This window comes from Castor canadensis, chromosome 2 (genome assembly GCF_047511655.1).
Source record: "Castor canadensis chromosome 2, mCasCan1.hap1v2, whole genome shotgun sequence".
Classification (NCBI taxonomy): Eukaryota; Metazoa; Chordata; class Mammalia; order Rodentia; family Castoridae; genus Castor; species Castor canadensis.
Genome location: NC_133387.1, coordinates 64,653,365 through 64,676,476, shown reverse-complemented (window position 1 = coordinate 64,676,476; position 23,112 = coordinate 64,653,365). Strand labels below are relative to the sequence as shown.

General features: G+C 38.0%; 2 protein-coding genes across 9 annotated transcripts in view; one reads left to right on the top strand and one right to left on the bottom strand.

Annotated features, from left to right (window-relative positions):
- Fam185a (family with sequence similarity 185 member A) overlaps window positions 1–23,014 on the bottom strand; it is a 64,454-nt gene extending 41,440 nt beyond the window's left edge. For 5 of the 7 annotated variants that reach the window (XR_012445188.1, XR_012445189.1, XR_012445191.1 and 2 more), the window contains exons 1-5: window positions 22,329–23,014; window positions 19,302–19,411; window positions 14,158–14,250; window positions 11,881–12,019; window positions 1,479–1,520 (exon numbers count right to left, since the gene is read on the bottom strand). Coding sequence is in view for 3 of the 7 variants with exons in the window: in XM_074064911.1 (XP_073921012.1) it covers window positions 1,479–1,520; window positions 11,881–12,019; window positions 14,158–14,250; window positions 19,302–19,411; window positions 22,329–22,770 (826 nt within the window). In the remaining 4 variants the exon portion in view is untranslated. The remainder of the gene's footprint in view (window positions 1–1,478; window positions 1,521–11,880; window positions 12,020–14,157; window positions 14,251–19,301; window positions 19,412–22,328) is intronic. The other 2 variants (XM_020185970.2, XM_074064912.1) reach the window with 2 other exon arrangements.
- Ccdc146 (coiled-coil domain containing 146) overlaps window positions 13,828–23,112 on the top strand; it is a 130,951-nt gene continuing 121,666 nt past the window's right edge. Inside the window, exons 1-2 of one of the 2 annotated variants that reach the window (XM_074064905.1) lie at window positions 13,828–14,528; window positions 14,628–15,243. The gene's annotated coding sequence lies outside the window, so the exon portion shown is untranslated. Of the gene's footprint in view, window positions 15,244–23,112 lie in introns of both variants that reach the window. The other variant, XM_074064904.1, reaches the window with a different exon arrangement.

The following is a 23,112-nucleotide window of genomic DNA, read 5'->3' as shown; positions in this document are numbered from 1 at the left end:
CTAATATATGTGTGTGTATGTGTGTATGTGTATAAATATATATGCCATGAACGTTCTTATGTAATAGCTTGTATGGGAATGTTCACAGCAGCTTTATTTACCATTGCTAAAGATTAAAAACAGTCTGGGTGTCCATCAATGGGAGAATGGAAATACAAATTCAGCTTTTTGGAAGCTTGCTTTCACTTCTGCACATTTCTAGTACATGCTAAAAGAAGTTAGGCTGCCCTTTTAAAAATATAAACCAGACCTCTATTAAGGCCCTGTTCTAGTTAAATAAAGCCCCTACCCTTACCATAGCTCCAGTTCTAAGATCTAGTCTCACTTGGTCTCCCACCACTTTAAACACAATCCTTCCATCTATACCTTGAAAATGGTAAACTCATTTCCATTTTTAAGGCTCACACTTGATCTTCCTCTATATGGAAGCTCTGTATCCAGAACTTTACAAGCTTCTTTGACATTATTCTGGCCATAGTTTAAACATCCCCTTCCCTCACCCTTCCTGATCGTGTAACTGAAGTAGCTTTCTTTTCCCCCAAGCAATCTCTACCCTGTTACCCTCTTTTATTTCTTCACCTCACAGGGATCTGAAATTACCTTTTGTTATTTACATGTTTATCACCATTCTTCCCGGCACTTGGAGAAGGTGAGGTCTCTGAGCGACAGAGACCATGTCTTGTCAACCAATATATCCCCAGGAGCTAAAAGAATTCTTTTTTTGCTACATTTTTTATCATATTATTGTTGTACTGGGGGCACATTGGTGACTTTTACCAAAGTTCTTAAATTAAGTGAATTTACTCTCTGCATCATTCTCCTTATCCCCCCATTTCTTCATTTCCGGAATAGTTTCAACATCTCGTTTTTCCACTTTCATGTATGAGTACATAATATTTCTACCACATTCTCCCTCCCACACTCTTTCCCCCCTCTCACTGGTACCAAACCCCAGACAGGACCTGTTTTACCTTCCTGTCTTCCATTTTTGAAAAAGGTATTTTTGTTTGGTTAAGATAGCTGTATCTCAGCCATAAGAAAGAAGGCAGAATTTTTAAACCTGTTGAACTCACCATAAGAAGGGGACTAAGGTAGAAAAGAGAAAAATAGAGGAGATGAATTAAGTCGGGTTATAAAAGAATTCCTAACACACAGCAGGTACTCATAAATACATGTTGACTAAGAGGAAAGTTACTGGCCTACTCAGGATTGTCTTCAAATTTAACACAATATTGGGACCAATAAACACTGATATAATTTATAGATTTGAGGAACTCAAGGAATTTATACTTCTTAATGCCAGGCTCGGGTAATTTTCTTCGAGAGGACGTATTCCTACTTTGGGTCTGCCTATATTTGACTTGCACGTCAGGATCTTGTCAGGTTCATCAGCTTCACTGTATATTATAATGAAGCCTCACAAATATAGCTATTTTAAGAAGTAGGCAAGATTCACCAACTGGCATTTTAGAACATACCTACTGTGATGTTGCCCGTCTCACTTTGTAATATTGTATTACCTGCGGAAAAGAAAAAGAGGAGGTCATTTGGGGGCTAATCTGGAAAGGTACTGTGCTGGATAGCTACAATATTTTTACACTGTTTGTTGTCAGCAATGTTTTCAGTGTTACAAATCCAGTCAGAGATTTAATTGTGGTTCTGAAGATGTAAGTAGCTTTAAGCATCTATGCAAACCCTTTCCCTCCATTCCCAATCCTTAAGCTTATAACATAACTGCAAAACAAACAACCATATTTCCTGGCAAGAGTGGAGGAAAAATAATACTTCTAAGGCCTATAAATGAAGAAAAAAATTACTCATGTGTACTCATTACACATTTTCAACCTAAATATCATTTATCTGACCACACAAAGCCAAGTTTTGGACCAAATAATACTAAAATGCTGTATGGAAAACAATAATTACTTTTTTTTTTCAGGTCAGTTGCCATGTCTGTCTGTTAGATTAAAATAGTGTCTGGGCCAAGAGTTGAAGTGGTCTGGGGGTAAGGGTAGCGCCTACATGGAGGTAAGACTAACAAAGAAAACCACCTTCAAAGTTTTCCACCTCTCAATGGAAATACATTTTCCAGTACAAGTATAAGATATTCCAACCAGCCTTCCTAGTCTTCTTCCTCTAATACCAAAAATAGTAGATTTTTTCTTCATGTGTGTAGGTAGATGTATAAGTACTCCTGGGGTCAGAAACTCATAATTACCCCACCAAAAATGAAAGCAATATTACCTTTTCCAACATAATTCTTTTTTTTCATAAAGTAAAGGAATAACTTTGGCCTCAGAATTAACCTAGGGTAATCTCAGTTCATACATTTTGTAAATACTGATGTATCAGTATCTGGGAAAAAGCATTCACCTACTCGTCAGATATGCCTGATCATGAAAACCTTTCTAAAGGTCCTAATATGCCATCATCCTTCATATATGAACAAGGGGTCCATTGGTGTAGGAAAAAAAAAACATGGGTCTTATGGAGAAGCCTGTAGAATTATTTTCAAGGTTCAGTAAGGTACACGCTGTGAGGATCTTGTTAAATGTGTATGTAAATATTGTTTCATTGGTGTGTTCCAATTTTCGAACCCAGTAAATAGATTCATCATTACATGCAAATAGTGGCCAAAGATCATACTGCCTCTCAGTATTCATGCCTTTGTATAGTCTCCTTGCTTCGTGTGGACTTCCTTCACTGGACCTTAGCAGCTTGCTTTTAGCAGAGAGAAGGGAGAAAAGTGATGGGATGTCACTTCTGAGATGAGGTCCTCTGTTGTTCTTATGGAAGCCAGCTGCCATGTTGTCAGCTGTCCTATGGTGGAAGAGCTCCATCTGGCAAGGAAATCAAAGAGGCCCCTGGCCAACAGGATCCAAACTGAATCCTGCCAACAACCACACGAGTGAGCATGAAAGCACATTCTCTCCCTGGTGAACATTCAGATGAGCTCCCACCCTGGCTGATGCCTTGTGAGTGATCTTAAGGCAGAAAATCTAGATTCCTGACCCACCCAACAAGACAATAAATGCTTATTATTGCTTGGCAATTTTCAATTGCTATGTTCTGAGATAATTTATTGCAAAAGGCCAGGAATGTTGATGCACCCAAAATGGGGTGCTGTCATAATAAATACCTAAAAGTGTGGAATGACTTTGTAGCTTGGTAGCAGGCAGAGGTTGGAAGGATTCCAAAGTGCATATTAGAGAAAGCCTAAATTGCCCTGAACAGACTGAGCAGAAATCTGGACATTGAGTATGCTTCACACAAGGGTCCAAAGGAGAAAGAAAAATGGCTTTGAAAACTGGAGGAAGGAGGATTCTTGGTAAGTAGTAGCAGAAACTTAGCAACACTATAACGTAAGGTAATGTGGGAAGTAAGAAATGTGCCCAAAGAACTCAATGATCCAAATATTTTTAAACAGATGCTGGCTGGTTTTTGTTTGTTTGTTTTTCCTTGCTGCATACAGTAAACTGCAAGGAGAGATAAACTGAAACTAAAGGAAGGACTATTAATGACTCTCAAATAAAATTTGAATACAGAGCACTGGTAAGACATGGTCTAAAAATGAAGGTGAGAGTGAATGTGAAAACTTCTGTTAAGACCCCAGAAAAGGGCTGGCAGTGTGTCTCAAGTAGTAGAGAAAGTGGGTGCTGGTGGCTCACACGTGTAATCCTAGCTACTTGGGAGGCTGAGAATGGGAGGATGGCAGTTCAAGGCCAGCCAGCGCAAATAGTTCTAGAGAGTCCATATCCAAAAATAACCAGAGCAAAATGGACTGGAGGTGTACATCAAGAGGTAGAGTGTCTGTATCGCAAGAGCAAAGCCCTGAGTTCACATCCCAGTTCCACAAAAATAGTGGTAGAGAAGCTGCTTAACAAGCACAAAGTCCTAAGTTCAAACCCCAGTACTGCCCACTCCCAAAAACCCCAGAAAATCAATTGTGGTATCTCATAGTATTAATCCCTTACAAAAAAAGTTCTTTAAAAAGATTAAATTGGTTGGGTATGATGGTTTATGCCTGTAATCCCAGCTACATGGACAGTAGCTCAGAAACCAGGAAGATCACTGTTTAAGAGTGGCCTGGGCAAAAAGTGACTGAGACTCCAGTTCAACAAATAAGCTGGGCATGGTGGTGCCTGTAATTCCAGCTATATGGGGTCATGCTAGAAGGATTGTGGTCTGAGCCAGCTCTGAGCAAATATACAAGACCTTATCCAAGAAATAACTAAAGCAAAAAGGGCTTGGGGCCATGGCTCAAGTGGTAGAGTGCTTGCCTAGCAAGCACGAGGACCTGAGTTCAAACCCAGAACTTCCTCCCCTCCCCAACCCAAAAAAAACTATTAAGGATACATATCCTCTCCATCAAATAGGCCTTCTGGAAAGCTTAATGATGCTCTACCTTAATATCTCTGCAGAAGCCCATATTTTGAAAAGATTTTTGGGGTATAGCTTTAATAGAACAAGTCCCAATGAGATTCACAAGACGCTGACAAAGTTTTTGAGAGAAATAAATCAGCAAACACTGCCAACTTGGACTGAAAGGGATGGTGACAGTACAATGCAAAGAGACTACTGGATACCCAATATTCTACTGGCACGAAGCAGACTAAGAAAACTTCTCAGCTGTAAAGATATACTACATTTCATAAAAAGCAAGGATGAATCAGAGGATGGAACCAAGAGCTCAGAGGGTAAAACCCAGAACCACAAAGAACCATTCCCAAGCCTGAGATCTATCAAAGAACCACCAATATTTGTACCTCCTATTTATCCCTTAGATGCCTGTCCTACCACCATAACTTAAGCGTGTGGGTGTGTGTGAGTGGTGGTGGTGCTGTCTGTGGGGAATAGATAGCTTGTGTCTTTAGTTCACTGGTCTAAGGACTGAGAGGAATTGCACTTGAGCTGTACTTAAGAGTGGAGTTATATTGAGCAGACCCATCTATGATAGGAGAGATTTTGAGAGACATTCTTGGATTTGAGGTGCTGCATAATGGGATGATACCATTAGGAACCTTAGGAAGAAGGGAGTGTACTTTGCATGTAAGAGGGATGTTATGGTTTATCTCCCAAAGGCTCATGTGCTTAGAAGCTTAAGAACCTAAGTGGCAGTGTTGGGGTGGTAGAAACTTTAAGTAGCAGGGCATAGTGGAAGATAATTACATCAAAGGGGTGCCACCCTCATAAACAGACTAATGCTGGTCTTATAGAATAGGTAGAGTCTTGCAGGAATGAATTAGTTCTTGAGAGAGTGAGTTGTTGTAAAGAAAGGCCATCCCACATGCTTGGGTTCTTCTGCAAGGAGCCATTTCCATTTCCACTTCTCCACCATGTTGTGATTCAGCTTGGGGGCCTCATCATGACACTGGCACCATGCTGTTTGGACCCACATCTTTACTTAAAAGTACCCAACCTCAGGCATTTTGTTATAGCAATATAAAACAGACTAATACATGGGACATGAATAATTAATGAGCCAGAAGACAGAATGCCATATAAAACCTTATAAGTTATCTGGGAATATGTGGATATGCACATGAAAAGTTAAAGATTAGTATATGTTAATAATTATAACTTAACATCCTAAGTGAAGAGCACGAATTAGGTGCCATATCCTTTCAGAGGAAAGAAATCAAATGACCTGGCATGGACAGAGAGGGTAGTCATATAGAAAGTACCACTTGAGCTTGGGTTTGAAACATGGGTAAGATCTAAATATGCTAAGAGGGAAGATTCTGAAAGATTCTCTTTCAGAGAAATAGAATCACATGTGCAAAGGTAAAAAGGCAGAACTACATATACATGATTAAAACATAATATATGTTTTGCAGATCATCCATTTACAAGGAAATGAAGCTTTATAGTTTTATACTAGTCTCCAATGAATGCAATAAAAGTTACTCTTTTTAATGAAAATATGAACAAAAAAACCAGTTATGAGTGCTTGCGTTGAAAGTGAAGACGTCTCAAGAAAATAATGATTTTTAGAGCTAGAAAGCTAAAGTTTAGGTCCATAAAGAATGATTTCATAGTATAGTAGAATTTGGAGTTTCAGACAACTGAATGTTAGAGTGCTACCACACAGTAAAACACAATAGAACAAGAAACTATGGAAGTAAGGAACAAATACAGTAATAACTTTGTCAATACTTAATAAAACAGTAAACAAAAGCGTATTTTCAGTTTATACCAAAATATTTAGAAAAATCTTCATCCTAAACAGAAATATTCCCAAATCATTAGAAAATATGAAATGAACTCTTGACTCAAACACTTTGTGCAATGAAGCAAAACATGTAAAAGTACACAAATCAATAATGGAAACTATTAGCAAAACTTTCCTTATTTTGACGTCACCTATTTCAGCTCCAATCATTGAAAATAATTTTTATGAATCAATGATTTGAGAATAGGTCTTAGTAAAAGCTTCTTTCTAGTAAAGCAGACAACATATGGTCTGTAATAACTATGTGTGCTTATGCTACTCTCAATTATGGAAGTTTTCCACAAATCCAAGTATTTGAGAAAATATATAGCTTCTCTTATCTTGAAACTCTTCATTCTAGCATGGTTGGAGAAAAAAAGCAATCAATTTAATGATAAAGACATTGATTTCTTTTTCCTCAGTAAAAGCATGTGATCATGGTAAAAACAGCACATAAACTCTCATTATCCAAAGAGAGCAATCAAATATCCTTAAAGCTCAAGTCCTTTGGGATTTTTGTTTTGTTTTTGTTTTTTTGCAGGGAAGGGTAAGGGTGAGAGAGGAAGGGAGGCCCTGGCTATCTGTAAACCACAGTGCTAAATGCTAAGAATATGGAAACATATAAAACATGATCCTTGCTCTTGAGGAGTTTATAATTAAGCAAGAATTTATGGGCCAATGGAAAGCTAGAGATAAGGTGAAGATGCTCTAACTGAGTACTGAAAGGCTACTGGAAGTCAAGGAAGTATTTTAAAAAGCTGGGAAAAGCATTACAGTAGAATATGAATAGCATGACCACAATGACCAAAGGCTCTGATCAAGGACTCAGAGGTATACAGCAGGTGAAGACCACGTACAGGAAAAAGTAAGAGGTTATATAATTCTGGAAGACAAAGCATAAGGTCAGAAGAAGGAAGAGAGAAGTTAGGTGGGTCTATGAGGCAGGAGAAAAGGGTTTGAAAAAGAGACTGACATATTCAGTGTGCATTTCTAACAAACTGCTACAGCTATAGTGAGGAGGATGGACTTGAAGGTGGCAAGGCTCGAGGCAAAATTACTGAGATGACACGGTTCTAAAAGAGAAGACTAAAATCAGAAGGAGAATAATGGGAAAGACTAAAGAGCTGTGTTAGGCTAAAACCTGCCTAACCTTAGTACATGACTAGATGTGGGAGGTAAGAGAGAGGAATTTAAGGAAACTTACAGATGTATAGCATGGGGAATTAGGTATTTGTTGATATCAAAACCTGAAAATGGAAATTGAGGAGATGCATCATAGTGAGGTTGAGATGCTGGAAAAGAAGGAATAAAAGAAGTTGGAAATGCCGAACTTGAGATGCCTATGAAAATCCCATCGACTGTGTCTACCAAGCAGACGAATACGTGAGTTGAAAGTCAGGGTTACAGATATAAATTTGAATCATCAAGATACAAGCGTACAAAAGATGCCCAAGGAAAGCATGTAAAGAAAGAACAATAGGTCATGGATGAAATCCTGTAGGATACCAACATCAAACAGGTGGAAAGAAAAGGAATACATAGACATTTGTGAAAGAGCAATTATAAATATAAGATATGACTGAAACCACCAATGCCTACTACTATATGTGTGCTTCTCTCCTTCCTTAGAATACTCTTAACTACCTAGGTCAGCCTCTGCAGTTGGACATAGCCATTTGAAAACATCTTTGTAAGGGCATGTGGGCAGAAATAATTCACACACTTCTGTGTCTGGTTTCTGAAACTTCCTGTGTGATCCTCTATGCATTCTCTTTTTTTCATGGAAGCCACAAGCTTGAAGTTGGCAATATCACCTTTGGGGAAGAAGCAGAGTCTCTAAGTGTCTCCAACGAGCTGAGGACAAACTGACAGCAAACCAACATCTAACCTGTTAGTGCTGAGCCTAATGAAGAGGAAAATATAGAAAAAAATAAATTTCACGGTCTCTCCTCCTTTCCTGGAAGCCTCAGAAGCCATACATTTAAGGTAACAGAATCACTTTTATGGAAGGAGTCAAGTTCTGAATGCCATATGAACATCCACATTTTGCCAGATATCATAAGGTTTTAATAAATGGTCCAGAAGCTCAAGGAGATTACTATATAGAACATGGACAAATTACAGCATCAGTGGTACAGTGCTGTCTGCCCAGAGGAAACATCTTTAGAGCCAGGAATCATTCAAAGCGATGATGGAATTGTCAGTAATGGTCAAGGAGCTCGTCATGGCTATGTACCCAAATTTGTTTGAATACTGTTTAAGTACATCTCCTAAAAGTCATGAGCACAGGATAAAATCCTTATTATTTTACTAATATACTTAAGAGTAAACAATTAGATATTTCTCAATCTTGTTTTCCTCCTCTATCAACAGCTAACTGTCCATTAAGTAGAAGGAAATGGCTAATTTAGGCACTCATTACATGTTTGCTTTCAAACAACCACCCACCCCACCTACTGGCACAAGGACTCCAAACTCATATACTAGTAAAATCTACCAAAAAAGATGCTTATTGTTCATATCTGCCTATGCATGGTTTTTTACATCAATATGTTGGATCTTTCAACTCTACCTGGACAAAAAATCAGTTTAACCCTGGCTTAAGAAAAAGGAAGCCAAACTAAATAAATCCTAAACAGATGGGCTTTTGAATGCATATATTCTCAAAGTTTATTTTCTATAAGTCAGTTGCTAGGAAACAGCAAGATATTTTCCCATAAAAATAAGTTTTAAGATCCCAAGCCAGTTTGTTTAAATATAGCCAAAATATACACCTAATTTGTGTTACATAACATCAGCATTTAGAACAAAGAATTCACTGAAACATACATTCACAGTTCCAGCTTGGGAAGATCCTTGGGAGACATACACTCCCCGCTACCTCCACCTCCACCCACACACTAAAACTCTAACAGAACACAGGGACTCCCTTTCAACAGTCATGACTCTAATCTTCTCACCTACCAGAGTGTGAAACTAAAAACCTTGCCTGCCCTTCTGCATCCATCTACCCTCGAATTCTAAACTTCAAGAGCAAGTTCATTTAATACCGTGATACCAAGACAGAAATAAAGATGATAATGGAAAAGAGGCAGTAAACTTAGCCTTGTTTAAAGGATGATTTAAAAAATTGTCAAAGCCTTGGGGTGTGACTAGGAAATGAAGAGTGTCTCCTTTCTTATTTCTTTCTCATACGTAATGAAAAGCCAAAGCAGAGTAAGGACCAAGACTAGATGAGGAAAGCAGGGCTAAACAACATGAGAGCAACTACATCAGGTTTTCCCTTCCCCAAGTCCTGCTCACTGCTATACTACCATTACCAAAGGATTTGTGAAGAAACAGTTAAGAGTGCATTGCATGGAGGCGGGGTGACAATGGACAGCAACTGAAGAAGAAATAGAAAGGAGCATCCCAATGGGATGGTAGTGACTGAGAAAATAAGAAAGAAAAGACATTAGTCCTTCCACTAGACTGAATTCTTTAAGGATAGGAATCATCTCCTGCCCAACTCTGCACCCTGGTGCCTGGAAATCTGGTATACAACAACTGGTCAATAAGAGAGTTGAATGAATAAATGTACTGGAGCAGGGGTTGTGATTCATGACCTGGAGCCTCCTTGTACCTGGAAAGGCTTATTTTCCTAACTGTTGACAGCACTACTGGCAGACAGTCCTCAGCAGTCAGCCCTCTCTGGGAACTGCCTCAGCTGCAGAGAGCCATCTTGGCCCAAGATCACACTGCTCCCTGGGCAGTTGGCAACTAATGATTGGGAATAGAAAAGTCCAGCTCCCCTCACTACAACTTGAGACAAACTCTGGGGGGCATCCCAGCTTCAGGGCTCCGTGGAGTTGTGGAAACCATATCACAGTCCAACTTTTCCCATGGAAATTAGGCTTCCTTCCTTTACATGGCATCAGTCCCAGGATTTCTCCCTAGCAAACATGCTGCACTCTACTTTCCATCTGAGTGCTCTCCTTTCAGGGAAACCCAACTGGAGACAAGAGTCAAAAGAGAACCTATGTTTAAACCACGGAGGGAAATTGTCTTTGACTTTCTACTAAAGGTCAGTAAATATGAAAAGGCTTTACAAAAGCTAAGGAATGAACTCTTATCCCAAGCAGTGGTTCTGTTTCAGCTACTTTAAGTAATCAACAGACCTAGAGTACTTTGAGGACTGCTCAAAATAGTACACCTGTATGACTATATATACTCAATTGGTGATAAGTTATCCCAAGTTCAATTCTTGTCCATCTTAAAAGCAAGCAAATACATTAACATTAATGCATGAGTGTAACCATGCTATAAAGCAGCATAGAGAACAGAGCTGTTTTTCCTGTGGGTATTAACCAACATCTGACTTGATAAGGAATTTTTTTTCACTTAAAGCTACTCACTAGACTAGGTAGAATAATTATGATTAACATAGAAATGCTTACATAAAAGTCATTTAAAAATACAACTTTTTTACTACTACTACTGCTACCACCACCTACTAACTACTTATTGCCCAACGGAACAAAGAAAAGAAATAAAGTAAACAAACCCATTATCTTTGTCTGGATACAATCCTACTTGTACTCAAGTATTCTGGGCTCACATAATACTTTAATCTTGCAAGAATAGTTGAAGCTCAACTGTTAAATTGAGGTTCAAGAATCATTTCGATATATATTCTTTTTGTTTTGTTTGTTTTTAAACTAGAAGGCTACTTGTCAATTTGCTATATGACATGGCTAGCACTACTCATACTTTCTAAGATCACCTACTGATTTGTGCTCACTACTAGAATCTGGGGATTTTGCCAAAATATACAGATACCAATATCAGCTTTACTATAGAAGTGAAATGAGTGAACCATTTATGGAAAAATTTCAAGTCCTAGAATATGGCCCAAAAGGCATTTGACAGATGTGTACGTACTATACTTTTTTCTGGGATAAGTGACTCTTAATTATATCCATATGTATATTCCAGAGGACACGCCTGGATTTAAATTATGTGCTCTAGGAAGCAGGCTGAGTGAAGTAAACATTGGCATGCCCTGTGCCATACTACCTCACCATTATGCTCTCTTTTTCTTTCCATAAGACAAACATTAACTAGGTATTACTGCTTACACTGACTAGGTATTATTGCTTATATTGCAGACATGTTTTGGAAATCACAAGAAGAAACTTAATCAAAGAAAACTGAAAATGGCAAGGTGCTGAGAAGATGTGGTGTCAGTATAAAAATGTACATAAAGCATTTTAACCAAAATTAGTATCACTGAGTTCCTATAATTAGAGCCACCCAAATGTTTCATTAATTTAACTTTCAGCTACGCTATCATAACATAAAAGCAACCACTTAAAACTCATCTTTATTTAGCACTCCTTTTATTTCATTTGCATGTATTTCTTGGTATTCATTTCCTGTTACAAAATATGCAATAAAAAATCAGAATTAGGATTAGTTTCATATGTAACAGCATAATCTTCAATTTCTTCTCAAGATTATGTTAAATTAGTTTGAGTCATTTTATTTACATAGTTTTTTTTAAAAGATTACTAGTCTGCAATTAATTATTTAGAAGGCCAGTTTCCTGATCCTTCTTCAACTACACAGTCATCTCTTAAAATTGATACTACGTGGAAATTTTGACATGTATTAAGCCTTTGTCAGCTTACCATGAATATTTCCTAATGTAATGTCCCCAGCTGCAGAAGATAGAAATGATGATTCTGAGTAAAGATAGTTGGCATTCAGCAAACCATCTTCAGTAGATACGTGAACAGAACTTCCCTGTAGTTTATCTATGGTCACCGTCTAGTAAGAGAGAGTCTAATCAGTTCACTATAAAACAAAGACTGGAAAAAAGCCAGAATTAATGGACAACTACATAAGCAGTTACTACATAGGACACAATCATGTCTTTGATTCTGATTCCCTAGCTCTAATTATAAGATTGAACAATATGCATTTTTCTCTGTAGAATGTGAAATAGACCATATATATATTTAATTAGGTTCTTTTAATTTCTCTTAATAATGTGTTATGTTTTCTTTGCAGAACTCTTCCATTTTTGTTTCTTCTTTTCTTTTGGTGGCACTGGGTTTGAACTCAGGGCCTCACATTTGCTAGGCAGGTGCTCTACCACTTGAGCCACTCTGCCAACTTGAATTCTTCCATCGTTTGTAAGGTTTACTCCTATTAGATATTTTTAAGTGCTATTATACAAGGTATCTTTTAAAATTTCATTTTACCTTAACTGTCTTTTGTGTGTGATCTTAATCCAGCAATCAAATAAACTCACTACTAGAATTTACTATAATATTAATATTTAGGGGGAATATTAACATTATCACTACTAAGAAAAAATTCTAATAATTTATCTGTATTAGAAAAAAACTTCTACATGCATGATTAGATTGTCTACAAATGATAGTTCCATTTCCTGGCTTCCAGGCCTTATATTAATACTTTGCCCTGCTTTTTCTTCCCTTGCCATCTGGCTCCAGCCTCCAATTCAATGGTGATACAGAGCTAGCAGATGAATAGTGGCCATCTTTACCTTACTTTTGTTCTCTATGAGGAGCATGATGTTTGCTATAGTTATCTTTTAGATACATTTATTAGATTAGGCGATAATGAAGATAGTTAAGGACTCCAAATCACCTTTATAGTATTAATAAACAAATGTAAAGGTTAATATAAAATTGTTGACATTAAAAACTGAGCCACCAGGAAGGCTTGCCACAGTTTTGAAACAAATAAATGACTAATGATTGGCTACACTATTCAAAATAGCAAACTGGCTTAAACTTGTGATACTCAGATCTGATGTAAACATGTTCTATCACAGTAGCGTAGAGATCACTTCAAGTAACACTGGCCATAAATTAGAGGGCTGAGCTTAGGAGATGCAAAGTTGTGGTTTCCTCTTGTAACTCTAAGACCACAGTAATCTTATCAGTGAAACCAAAAGCCATCTCAAAAGGGCTGTCATCTAAGGCCATACAGCCTTTGAACACTCTTCTAGTTTAATTCGAAGGATACATATAAATATTTGGATTTAAACAGCCTCTCAATGGCTCTAAGAGAAAGGTGATAGTGAATTAAATGTCACCAATAGAAACAAGTAGTGTTATAATCTACCTTTTTAAAATTATGCCAGCATACTCTAGCTGTAAGATAGGCTCACAACTCCTCCCATCAATTATCTGAGAATAAAGCTGGGAATGAAATTTAGCAAAAGACCCTTGTAAATTGTGAAACTCTAAAGCAAGACTTAGATTTTTCTTAAACATTTAAGACATTATTGATCACATTTTAAAAACTGACAACTTATACTTCCCAAATTACTCCCTTACTCATAATACTATCTTAATACTCTTAGTATTATGCTAAATCACAGAAAGCAATAAGAATACCTAACTAAAAATTACATCTACTTTCCTATAATAATCAAACTCCCCAAGACTACTACCACTACTACTACTACTACAAAAAAGGAATGGTGCCACCTTGTGGAAATATTAAAGAAAGTTGAGTTTCAAAATTGATCCTTCCGTTTGCATAAAAGCAAAGTAAACAGGTCTTGGAAAATACTGTATTCAAGTAAACCTAACACATAAGAAAAACCCAATCCAGATAGATACTGGTAGTATTACTTTATTTTAATCAATGATCATTACAATAAAATCTCCTTTGAATTAGAATTAAATGCTAAGTATTTAAGTTTTACCGATTCGAAATAAGGAATGTAATGACTATCAAAAGTATTAAATCACAAACTAAAATTTAAAGTGCATAATATTTAATTACCTGAATTCCAAATTTGAATTTATTAATTAACCAAATGTATCAAAAGGAAATGCTACACCACAAGCTTTGTAGAAGCTACCTACTTTTGTGACCCAACCAAAAACAAAATTATAATAACTAAAACAAAGTTTCAACCTTACACTTTTGTCTGATGCATGGATATCTATATTTCCATAAACTGTTCCCAGACAGATCACTTTGCCTCCTTTTGTTAGAACATGTATTTTTTGACTCTGGAAGACAAACACAGAAATATATGGAGAAAAAAGAGAGAGTCAATTTGACTTATACTAAAGAAGCATTTGCAATATTTCTTTTTTTAGTAATAATAAAGCAGCAAAAGAAGAACCTGGGAAGAAATAGAAACTCATCTGTTTAGAATAATAATGTCAACTGGAAAAAAGAGTTCAATGAACCACCTGCACTCAAAGGAAGAAGAAGAGATACCTGAATATTCTAATGGCTTCACTTAAGAAAAGCAGGGGAGTCAAGGATCATTGTGTCTGGCTAAGTAAACACAAATGAGGGTGACAATATTAACCCTGGCACCATTCATAATTATTAATATAAATCATTACTATACTAATAATCGTTGTTACTTCTTTGGCAGGTTCTCAGCACCAGGGATGATGCTCCTACTTTACATGGATCCAGATCATTCAATCCTTGCAACACCCAAAGACATGGCTATTATACTTTTCGGAACCCCGTTCTGAGAATTCTGAATAAATAATAAGGCTGGAGTGGTCTGGAAGAGGACAGATCATGCTCAGGGTAACAGCCCACTGTTACACTTTCTAAGCATAACGCACCCCAGAAAGTAAAGCTAGGTGAAAATGCCCCGACATAGGAATAAAACAGCAGTCACGAGCCAGTCAGCCTCTGACAGACCCCACACATGTGTATGCGTAACTTGATTTCACACTTGGCAACTGTGGAAGTCACTACTGTTGGTTCTCCAAATGAAGCATATCAGCTGGGCCCACGATGAGACAATTTTCTAGCCTCCTGAACTTCATGGGTTTGCTGTGTTCTCGCCAACAGAATGCAAGTGGGACTCTGTGTGCCACTTCCAGGCTGGTGCTTTTAGGACAGGTGTGCCTTCTCTGTGCTCTTCGCCTTCCAACAGATGAGGGCAGATTTTTTCTAATCAGCGATTCTAGTTTAGAGCCAGAAGATTCAAGGAATCACTGAATGGAAAAGAGCTACCGCACACCTGGTCAAAGGTAAGAAACTATAATTGTATATGAGCTATTAGATGTCTGGTCTGTGTTTTTAGAGTCATTTACTTCCCCTCAACCACTATGTACATCTTCTGCTACAATCACAAAGAGGGACAGAACAGGTAAATAGGAGAAGCTGCAAAGGCTACAATATAGCAAAAGCAAACTCGCCAACATTAATGAGACAAAAACTCAAAACAACTGCATAGCTTCTGGTTGCTTTACTGGGGGAAGGGAGGGAAAATATAAAACTTCAGGTAAAATAGCCCAGGAATCAATTTTTTAAAATTTAGTGAAAATCAGCTGGGTGCAGTGGCTCACACCTGTAACCCTATCTATGTAGAAGGCAGAGATCTAGAGGATCATGGTACAAGACCAGCCTAGGCAAAAAGTTTGTGAGACCCCATCTCAACCAACAGCTAGATGTGGTGGTACATGCCTGCCTTTAAGATAAGTGGGAAGCATAAATAAGAGGATTTCTGTCCAGGCTGGCCAGATGCAAAGCAAGACCTTATCTCAAAAATAACTAAAGCAAAAGGGCCAGAAGTGTGGCTCAGTAGTAGAACTCCCCAGTCTAGCAAGGTAATGCCCTGAGTTCAAATCCCAGTGCCAGAAAAAAATATAGTGAAAATGCAAAATGAATCATGCCTAAAACGGTTTGTGTTGTAGCATGGTTAACTTCTTCATGCCCACAGACATGAGTGCTGGCCCAGCTGGTATAAAGCCATGGGTTTGATCCCAGCATGACAAACAAAAAGTCAAACTATATTTAATATACTTTTTATTAGGCAAATCATTAATAAATCCTGGACAAGTCTATCTCTAAAACAACTGTTGTTTCAAATCAAGATTTCTTAAACAAGCTTACAGGGATTTCTAGAGAGACTGTGAAACTTATAAAATTATAAACAAAATTTTGTGGTTTTTTTTTTTTTTTTTTTTTTTTTCCAGTACTGGGGTTTAAACTCAGGGCCTAAACCTTGAGCCACTCCACCAGCCGTTTTTTTGTGAAGGGTTTTTTTGAGATAGGGTCTTGCGAATTATTTGCCCAGGCTGGCTTCAAAGTGCGATCTTTCTCATCTCTGCTTCCTGAGTAGCTAGGATTAGAGATGTGAGCCACCAGCACCCAGCACAAAATTTCTTATACATGTGTATTTTTTCCTAGAGACAATCATGAGATTTTCCAACAGATCTAAGGCTTGAAAACACTAAGCTGCTGTTATAATTCAAAGTTAATCTAATTCCCCAAAAATGTGAAATTAAAAAAAATAAGTAGTAAAAATAAATGAGAAATTATTTAGGAAATAAAAGTATACTACATTTAAAAAAAATCATAAATGTGAGGCACCCAATGAATTAAGGGTCTATTGCCCAAAAATGTACTTACCTTATTTCCTAAGCATGCTGAATAAATGTTATATTGCCATATGTTTTGCTTAGATAATAAAGAAAGATAGAAGGAGCATGAGCTTGGGAATGAGGAAGATTCAAGGTCAAATTCAAGCTCAATTTTTTTTTTTTTTTTTTTGCTATGTGAACTCAAATGAGTCTCAAAGTCTCTTGTTTCCTCCTGCTTTCTCCTTGATAAAACGGAGAGGCTTCAAGTATTAAACAAAGGCTTAGCTAGGATTCCTGTACATACTAAGGACTAATTAATAGTAATTATTATTGCTATAAAATTTATTACATAGATCAACTGTACAGAAGACTTCAAATAAATGAAAGATATATTAACAGATGATCACTAATTCATGATGATATTCCACCACATTTAAAACTGAAACCAGATATTTTACCAAGGTGCTCTCATCTGTGAACTTAAGGTATTAAATCCAAGATCTCAAGAATAATATTCTCTCTTTCTCTTTTGGCAGTTCTAGGGTTTGAACTCAGGGCCTCGTGCTTGGTAAGGAGGTGCCGTACTATATGAGCCACATCCCCAGTCCTTTTTTCCTTTATTACATTTCAGGCAGGGTCTTTCATTTTTGCCCTGGGCCAGCTTCAGACCTTGATCCTTCTACTTACGGCCTCCCATGTAGCTAGACTCATGGACATGTGCCACCATGCCCCACTTGTTTATTGAGATGGCATCTTGCTAACTTTTTGCCCAGGCTGGCCTCAACCTCCATCTTCCTGATCTCTGCTTTTCAAGTAGCTGAGATTACAGGTGTGAGCTACAGAGTTCAGTAAAAAAAAATTCTTGTAACCCTTAGTACACCAAGTATCATATGCCTAGTTTTTGTTCTTGAATTTCTTTTTTAGGTGATTTTATTTATAAGGACTGATATTCTTCCTTAGATGTCTTCTAAAGAACAAATTTTAAAATTACTTATTCTTTAAAAATAGAATTAAACTCATTCTATCTTGAAATGACCATATTGGTTCAGTGAACTCTTTTAATCTAAAATACATTCTGGGATAACTTTTCTTATGGGATTCTTGGATAACTTTCTTTATTTTTCTTATGTCTTAAAATATTTTACTACTTCATTCTTCTAGGACTTATATCACCATTATTCATCATTTGTCCCCAGCTGTACTAAGAAAAAGACAAAAATAATAGGAAACCAAAAGAATGATGGATTTGCCTAGAGATGATTTGTCCCCAAAGGACATCTGGCAATGTCTGGAGATAGTTAGGATAGATAGGAGCATTTTACTGGTGTCTATAAGGAAAAGACCAGAGATGGTGCTCAACATCCTATACTTCAGGGTAGACCCCTACCCCAAAGAATTATCTGGCCCAAATGTCAGTAGTGCCAAGACTGAGAAACCATCTTTTGTTTTGTATCCATAATGGCAAAAAGAAAGAAGAAAACTGACAGACAAATATGTTTCTGAGTTATCAGATGAATCTGGGCATGGTGGTGCGTGGTTGTAATTCTAGCACTGGAGAGGCTGAGATAGAAAGATAGAGCGTTTGAGGTCAATTTGGGCTACATAGCATAATTCTATCTCAATAAAACAATTATCAGATGAATGCAAAGAAACAGATAGCAGCGTTTTAGATTGTAATTTTGACTATGAAACTGGAAATCCCCAACTCTGAGTCTTTAGAAGTCAATATTCAAGATTAATTCTCTAAAACTTAAGCATCAGATGAGTGAAGGATAGATTTCTAAGGACAAAAAGGAACTCTGGTATTCTCATGCAGTTTGTCATTAAGAATGAAGATTTCATTGTACAATCTTTTACAAGAATCTGAACCCAACCTGTTTTACTAAAGCAGGAAAATCTTTTATGATGTTTGTGCAACTAAATTCATTTAAAATTGATTTATATGTGGACAGATATTGAAAATCATTATGCAAATAGAGATGCATAAAAATGAATGATGTAAAAATAAATATCCACCAATTAATCATCATTAGTGTTTATAAACCTAAAGATGAAAATGTTTTGCAATTATGACAGACTTCTCTTCAACAAAATGACCTACCTACAGTCAAAGTTTGCTAAAGTATTGCATTTTGACTATGCAAGTGCTAGCAGAACTAGGAGTTACAACAAACTGCCTATCAGACAAGTATTTCAAATCTTCTATAGCTAAAACCAATCTAATTTTAAGCAAATTAAATATAAAAATGTTTACTAAAACACAATGAGCCATCACTTGTTCTGCATAAACAGCCACTTGGTCCTTAAGTAAAAAGCCACCTGATAGGTATATTAAAAATGTGGTTAAAGTAACTGAATATTTTAAGGACATTTCTAGTACATAAAAAGACTTTTCCTTACTCTAATAAGTGGAACAACATTATTGGAAAAACTAAAATTTCTTTATCTTACTAAGATCTTAGAATACTAAGAATATACTCTGAGTTTCACTGTACACTTTGATATGATATATAAGAGAAATATTAGGTGAAATCTTCAAAGTTGCTACATTTGTAGTTTCAAAACAAAACTGAGGTCAAGGCAAAACTTTTGTAAAGAATTTCTGACAAATGAATGAATGAAGGTTGAAATCTGAAAAACTAGAATAATCACTTTAGTTAGATACTAAAGTTTGTATTTTAAGGGTTTTTCAAATTGTAACAAAATTAGAAAAATGCTTATACCTTAACAGACTGTAAGGTGCTGGTCCCCTGCTCGGTTTCAATTTTGCAATGATCACACTCAATATTTTGGACTTTTACACAGCCAGATCCTGATGACTTAATATTTAAATCTACAAGTGAAAAAAAGAAAATGTAAGTTAGTACTAATGAGCTTCAAAGCATTTCAGTACCCCTTCAAAGCCCAGGTGCTCAGTTGTATCCCTTATGTTACTGAATTCTGGAGACAGTATCTTGGTCAACAGTCTCTCTCTAAAAGTAAGAAGTCTTTATCTTTAAAAAAGTATTTTTATTTGTATTTTAATATTTAACAATTTTAATTAAAAATTTTTAATTACATATTTTAATGTAAAGGATCAAATGCAATGGCCTTTCGGCCAGGTTTTAGAAATAATTATTTTTGTGGATCACTATAATCGAAAAGTAACATAGATAGAACGAAAAGGAGGTAAGAGACTGTAATTCTTGCTTCTTCTCCTCCCTACCCCCTCCTCTTCCTCCTTCTTTGTGGTGATCAGAACCTAACACTTTCTAGGCAGGTACTCAACCACTTGAGCCATGTCCCCAGCCTCTTTTGCTTTATTTTTTCAGATAGGGTCTAGTGTTTTGTTTTATTTTGTTTTTTGGTCAGGACAGGTAATCTTCCTACCTATGCCTCCCATAATACATGATACCATGTCCTACTTGTTTATTGAGATGGGTCTTTCTAACTTTTTGTCTGGGTTGGCCCTGCCATCTCTGCCTCCCGAGTTTCTGGAATTACAGTCCACTGGGTTTGAATGTAGGACTTCGCACTTTCAAATCTGGTGCTCTACAACTTAAGCCATACCTCCAGACTATTTTGCCCTGGATATTTTGGAGATAGGGTCTCAAACTATTTGCCTGGGCTGGCCTCGAACAGCAATCCTCCTATCTCAGCTTTCCAAGTAGTTAGGATTACAGGCATGAGACACTAGCACCCTGCTTTAAGACTGCAATTCTTTTAGGTACTCATGTCTCATGTGGAAGATCACAAAAACCCTTTTCCCACTGAGAAAACAATACATGTTGTGCGTGTGCGCACACACAGGAATAAGAATAGATCAAGTTAACAAGTCCTTATGATAAATCAGGTAAGTCAGTAGGCCTACTGTCTCCTGTATTTAGGAAGATTTAAAGATTTGTTCCCAAACCTCCCCAAATTAAAAGCATATTACAGGATAATCATGGATCAGTACATATGATCATGACCTAGGATTTCAAATTTTCCAACCTTTCATACCTAAAAAAATGAGAATATTACCATGCAGCTATACCCACAAGGTATTTGAAGTAATTTTTAAAAATGGGAACCAGTTTGAAAAACCCAATACTAAACAACATTAAAACCCTAATATTGTGGCTAAATAACAAGTTTGGAGAACTTTGAAGAAGTTTGGAAAATCAGTATCACAGTGCTCTCAATTTAAGATTTAACCATAGGTATCTCTGTAGTAAAATGACTAGAAACACTGATATTTAATACTTAATTCACATAAACACTGATGAGTTCCCTTAGACTACACAAGTAAACACTATGCTCCCCTAAACGAGTTACTGGGCCTAATGCCACAACTTCAATAGTTATGACATAAAATCAATTTCCACAGTTGTACAGCAGTCTCTGTAAAGGTTTAAAATAACCTTTTAATTTAACCAAACCTTTTAGTTTGGTTACTGAGTGAGAATATATAAAAAGACGTCTTATCCCACACAGGCATAATGCAAATATAACTGCAAAGTTTATTTCCTAATTAAGTAATGTTACAGCATATGGCTGTATCAAAGACAGCATTGAAAAATATGGAGAAAATGACACAAGACTCTAAACATACTCTACCTTCACTAAGTAGGTGGAGATATTAAAGCCAGACAGTGGTGGAAATGCTACCTTCACCCACCCAAACAGGTAATGGACAAACTGGAGGAACATGGATGAAGAAAAGTGAGTTATGCAGATTTCCTATGAAATAGACCCATGGAAATAGTACATTGGAAATAGGTTTCTGGCTCTAAGAAGAGGAAGCCGCTAACACTGAGGTTTGGAATCACGGAGAAGACAGTATCCATTTTCATCGTGCTACTATCAAATTTGCCTAGCTCTACTCACTACTCAGTCTACTTTGTACTAAGGGCAAAACCTCCACCAGCACCCCCAGACTGTTAAGATTTTGATGGCAGGGTCTCTTCCTCATCTAAGTTAGTTAGAAGTTGACAAGCAATAAAGCACAGTGGTTGAGCAATTCCAGTCAGTTCTCAGCCCAGCTGCACCACTGTATCTAAGAGAGAGAAGGCATTTCTTCACCCACTCTCACTAGAATGTAAGTTTCATGAAGCTGTGGACTTTATTTCTACTTGTGCATCCACAGTTAACTATTTACTTTATGATACTTCCTGTATCTCAGTTTCATCATCTGAAAAGAGGACAGTAACAGCATCCACTTTATAGTGTGACTGTCAGAATTAGGTCAGAGTATCTTAGAAATGCTAAAGTATTACTGTGACCTATCACCATCATCCTCAGTTCCAGGAAGAGTGACAGCTTGGAGAACCCTCCTAATTAGTAAGAAGAGGGGTGTGTATCTGAAACCCAGGTTGGCTATGGAACATCCCACAGACAGAGCTGTTTGGAGACAGAACTCCAGGTGTGAGCAAGAAAAAATGTGGATGGGCTATCATGCCATTCATTGAATGGACTGTCCAGAAACCTCAACCGTGAAAAACAAACCAGTCTGCAAATGACAAGGTGACAAAGAACACAAGGGCCTCCACAGATGTTACTTGACTTGGATTATTCTGAACCATATTTCCATTCGATTTTAGATTTTTCCTTACATTGGAAACCTAATTCTTAAACGCTACCCAGGAACTCAGAGTGGAGCAGAAAAAACAAGGAGGAGGCCTCCAAAGGGGCCAACTGTAAATTAGGTTAGAAAATCAGGTCCAAAGGCACCGATTAAAAATGCACGACGGCCTAATTTAACAAACTCGTTTTAACTCCGCGCCACTTGCCAAACTTCAGGGGTACATGCACCTCCACCGCCGCCCGGGGGTCGATGCCGTCGGCCACCACGGCCATCTCCTGCAGGGCCGCGTCGTAAGTCACCTGCAGGCCGTCCAGGCCCCGCGCCCCGCCCTCCTTGCCGCACACGGAGACCAGCACGCGGTCGCTATCAGGGTGGGCGAGGGGGTCCAGGGGCCTCACCGCCAGGTGGCATGGGAGCCGTGCCCACAGCCGACCGAACGGGCTCACCCGCAGCGTCCACTCCTTCAGAATCCGGCGCGCCGGGCCGGGCGTGGGGATATCGGGCTCGGAGCCTAGCCGCCGCGGGCCACCAGAGCCCTGCAGCCTGGCCTGGCAAACCCGACCAGCCCAGCGCCCGGCGCCCGCCCACACTTGGGGCTGACGGAGTCCTAGGCAGCCGAGCCACCGGCCGCAGCAGGCGGTGAGCATGACGTGCCCCGCTCGCCCTCCCCGGAACACCTTAGCCACTTGCCACGGTCAATCGGCTTGACCACTGAGGTGTTTCAAGTCAAAAAGGAGACATCTGGGAGGGTTTGCTAAAACCAGAGCAAACCCACCCTCTTGACTAGGTGATTTAAACCTCAGCAGCGAAAACCACTGGGGCAAGTTGGAATTTCAAAACTGGTTTACAAATCTTGACCCCTACTCTTGCCTACGCCCTCCCCCTTTCGCGATGGCCTACGGGAAATGTAGTTCTAAAGATGCCAAACATCGGAGTTTTCTGGAGGCCTACAAACTACATGTCCCAGGAGGTAGTGCGCAGAATAAAAA